Source organism: Penaeus japonicus, unplaced genomic scaffold (genome assembly GCF_977035675.1).
Source record: "Penaeus japonicus unplaced genomic scaffold, GWHDUDI00000001_assembly GWHDUDI00000036, whole genome shotgun sequence".
NCBI classification, from domain to species: domain Eukaryota; kingdom Metazoa; phylum Arthropoda; class Malacostraca; order Decapoda; family Penaeidae; genus Penaeus; species Penaeus japonicus.
Genome location: NW_028234438.1, coordinates 16468810 through 16472747, shown reverse-complemented (window position 1 = coordinate 16472747; position 3938 = coordinate 16468810). Strand labels below are relative to the sequence as shown.

At 38.8% G+C, this 3938-nt stretch overlaps 1 protein-coding gene across 2 annotated transcripts in view; it reads left to right on the top strand.

Annotated features, from left to right (window-relative positions):
- LOC122257044 (adipocyte plasma membrane-associated protein) overlaps positions 1 to 3576 on the top strand; it is an 11562-nt gene extending 7986 nt beyond the window's left edge. For both annotated transcript variants that reach the window (XM_043022079.2, XM_043022080.2), the window contains exons 5-8: positions 855 to 1023; positions 1537 to 1671; positions 2038 to 2311; positions 2432 to 3576. In XM_043022079.2, coding sequence (XP_042878013.2) covers positions 855 to 1023; positions 1537 to 1671; positions 2038 to 2311; positions 2432 to 3049 — 1196 coding nt within the window. In that variant the 3' untranslated portion in view covers positions 3050 to 3576. The remainder of the gene's footprint in view (positions 1 to 854; positions 1024 to 1536; positions 1672 to 2037; positions 2312 to 2431) is intronic.
- The last annotated feature ends 362 nt before the right edge of the window (positions 3577 to 3938 follow it).

Sequence of the window (3938 nt, the reverse complement as noted above, 5' to 3'; positions counted from 1 at the left end):
TCACCTTGACTTTTCCCACTCCCTTTTAGTCACTCGTTGTAGAGCTATAAACATTTTTGTTTTTTTGTTTTTTGTTTGTTTTACTGTATTTAGAGACTTATATTTGTCATATGACAGGCTCTATCTATTCTGTAGTTGACCAAAATTGTAGTTCAGGGTCCATATCAGTGTGAGTGTCACAGCAAAAGGTATCCCTTCTGCCACAGGGGCACATTGTAGACATTGGGCATGGTTTGAGTCACCTTTCTCCTCTCGTTTTGCCTGCACATATTTCATCTGCAGCACTTTAGAGCAAGAGGTCAACAACTTGCTATGTGCCATCGCTCTATAAAGATAGTGCTTGCTAGAGACCGTAGATGGGTGCCATTCTCTCTCCTACTGGTGCTAGAGGGAAGTGGTGCTCTTTAGATTTTGGATATTAGGTGAAATCCATTTTGCTTAATATTATGGCAGTTATGATAATTATAACTGCAATTGTCATCATCACTCACTCATTACTCAAAGCACAATAATATAACATAGTGATTCAAAATCCCTGAATGTCATGACGCTCGTTGTCAGGCTAGAGCTCCAGCGTCATGTGTGATGAAAAAACACGTCACCTGTCGTTAACAGGTTAATGAAATATTGAAATGATGTCTCCAGGCTAGAAAAAAGTCTGTGTTCAGTCAATCCAAAACAATTTGGAAAGTAATGATATAGCATATTTATCCTGTCATATTGGATTGAATGTCATAATTATCTTTGAAGGTATAAGAGTACATAAGTAAGTTAGGCAAAGATATTAGTCTTTAGAATTTTTAAATATGTATATGTGTCGGTTTTTAAAGTATGAGTTCCTTCCTATATTTCAGGGGAAAAAGAAAGACTCTTTGATCCCTCAGAAGAAATCGACGGTGCCGTTCCAAAACTGCTGGATGACCTCGACATTGATTCCGAGGGTAATATATACTGGTCTGACGCTTCAGCCATTGCAGACCTTTCCGATGGCGTAGTGGAGATGCTTAGTGACCCAACTGGCAGGTGTGTGTTCGTATGTGTGTGTGAACATTGGTGTGTGATTGTGTTTGTAAAAGATTATTCACAGTTAATAGAGAATGAGAAAATATTTGTGAAAGAACTCTCTAGACTATGATATTGTCCCTTAGATGCATTTCTCTATTACTACATTTGAGTATGTTTTGTGGGTTTCGATCACTTTCAGACTACATATCTAATTTTATTGAAATTACAAGCTATTTACTCCTTCATTTATGATGCCTAATTATAACAAATGCTCATATCACGTCATCTGTTGTGAATGGTTATATGGCAAATCACAGAAGGGTTAAAATTGTGTTTTTGAATTCCATTCCAAAATTACATGGGAGGAGTGAACATTTGATGCTCTCTAAAGAAGATTGAATTAATACAATTTATTAATATGCATAAGATATATTTCTCTGAACTATGATATTCATTTAGCCTGCTTTTGATACCCATGGGTAATTTGTCTGTCATTTATTAATACTTGTGTTTGTGGACTATTGTTTTCAGGCTTATCAAATTCGACCCCAATACAAAGAAGAATACTGTGCTCATGAAGAACATCCACTTTGCTAATGGTGTTCAGCTGTCGCCAGACCACGACTTTGTCTTGGTTTGTGAAACCTTTCGGAAACGTGTCTGGAGGTAAGAGGCAATTCAGTGTCTGAAACAGGAAATGCGATTTATGTCTTGGTATTGGAGGGGTCCTTGAGGATTTAATTAGCTTTGAGAATAGGAAAACAGTACATGTGTTTATCTCTTTGCCAAACCAGATATACATTAAGCAAAATAATGTTAAGAAAATTTATTGATATATAAGTAAAGCAGACAGTGTACAGTACATATCTGTTCAGATATACAGTTAAGTATTTGATGTACAAATAACACTTATAATACAGAGATAAAAGTGTACATTGCATAGTAAATGTTTTTCATGATGAACAGTATATTGAATTTATTTATTTTGCTGCATTTGTATGCTAACTTTATTCAACAACTGCTACCTTTCAGACACTGGTTGCAAGGTCCTAAGGCTGGGAAGTCAGAAATATTTGTTGAACACCTGCCCGGAATGCCCGACAACATCCGCAACAAGGATGATGGCGGATATTACGTGTCCCTTGTGTCAGTCAAGTCTCCTGAGACCTTCGATGAGCTGAAGTTCTTAGCCAAGCTTCCGTGGTTGAGGAAGCTTATGCTGCGCTTTGTTAACATTGCCAAGGTGGTGTTTGATACTGTAACTTGGGTCTATCCCAATATGTACACAGAGGAAATTTCATTCAAGGTGATTATCTTGTGTGTGTGCATTTGCTACAATGACATCTGCTATGATAACTTAATGAAACTTTGGAGTTAAATCATGTTTTTAATTCTGTATAAAATAGCTTGCTCTATGCCTTTGCAGATATTCAACCTTGAGCCAATTGCTCAACACTTGTCATCCAACAAGACGATCGTAGTGGAACTTGACGCAGAAGGGAACATCGATGGCTCATTGCAAGGGAACAGTGGTCTTATCCGCTTCATCTCCCAGACAAACAAAATTGGAGACAACATATTCTTTGGCTCGCCATACAACAAGTATCTCGGGTGGCTCTATGTCGGGGTGCCGACCATGGAGGTGGAGGGGAAGGGAGTGCGGATGGTTGAGAGAGACGAGGAGAAGGAACCAGAGGCAGTGAAGGAGGGAGAGCCAGAGGTGGAAGAGAAGGAAGGAATATCGAAGGTGGAGGAACAGAAGGAAGAAAAGGAGGAGGAGGAAAAGAACATCAAACCGGTCGAAGAGAAGAAGGTAGAATCCAAGGAGGAAACAGTTACAGAGACCGTTCCCAAGGAGGAAGCGGTGCCTGTCGAGGTCCATCCAACCCCCGAGGAACCTGGCGCAAGCACTGCAGAGGAGGCCAAGGAAAGGAAGGAAGAGGTGACCACAGCGAAACCCACTGTCGAGGTGAAGGAACATGTGGAGGAGAAAGTATCAGATGAAGTAAAGAAACAGGATTCTATAAAGAAAGAGGAGTTGTAATGAAAGTGGATGTGAGGCTTTGGTTTGTCTTTGTTCATTATTTGTTTTTATTGTTTTTATTTGTTACTTCAAATTCAGAAGATCTATTTCATGCTCAAAACTTCTTTATGTATGTTGTATGGGCTTTGTAAGCAAAAAATCAGTGTGTTCATTGGGATTTGTTTATCAAGAAGTTCTTGATCAGTGTTGATTAATAAAGGGATTGTGATATTAATATCTTTTAGTTTAATAATTCATCTAAAAGGCTAGGATGAAACATATCTCACACACACGCACTCACACTCACACTCACACTCACACTCACACTCACACTCACACTCACACTCACACTCACACTCACACTCACACTCACACTCACACTCACACTCACACTCACACTCACACTCACACTCACACTCACACTCACACTCACACTCACACACACACACACACACACACACACACACACACACACACACACACACACACACACACACACACACACACACACACACACACACACACACACACACACACACACACACACACACACACATGCACATTTATATATGCATGTGTGTATATGTGTACAACTTTTTCTCCAAGCATGCAATAAATGATATATGATATATCACAAGGTCATTGTCATGCATTCCTTCGCAAAGCATCTATGGAAGCATTTTCTCCAAAAAAGTGAGTCAAAGTATTTTTTTTTTTTTCTTTTTTCTTTAGTTTTAGTTCATTCGAAAGCCCGTTTCTACAGTATTAAACGAGATCATAATCATTGAACATTTCATATAAGATCATACTGGTTATATAGTGTAATGTTTTAACCTGAAACATTTTCTCGCATGCCATCTCACGAAGACCCATAGTAATATTCTAGTGTTTATTATAACCAACCATCCAC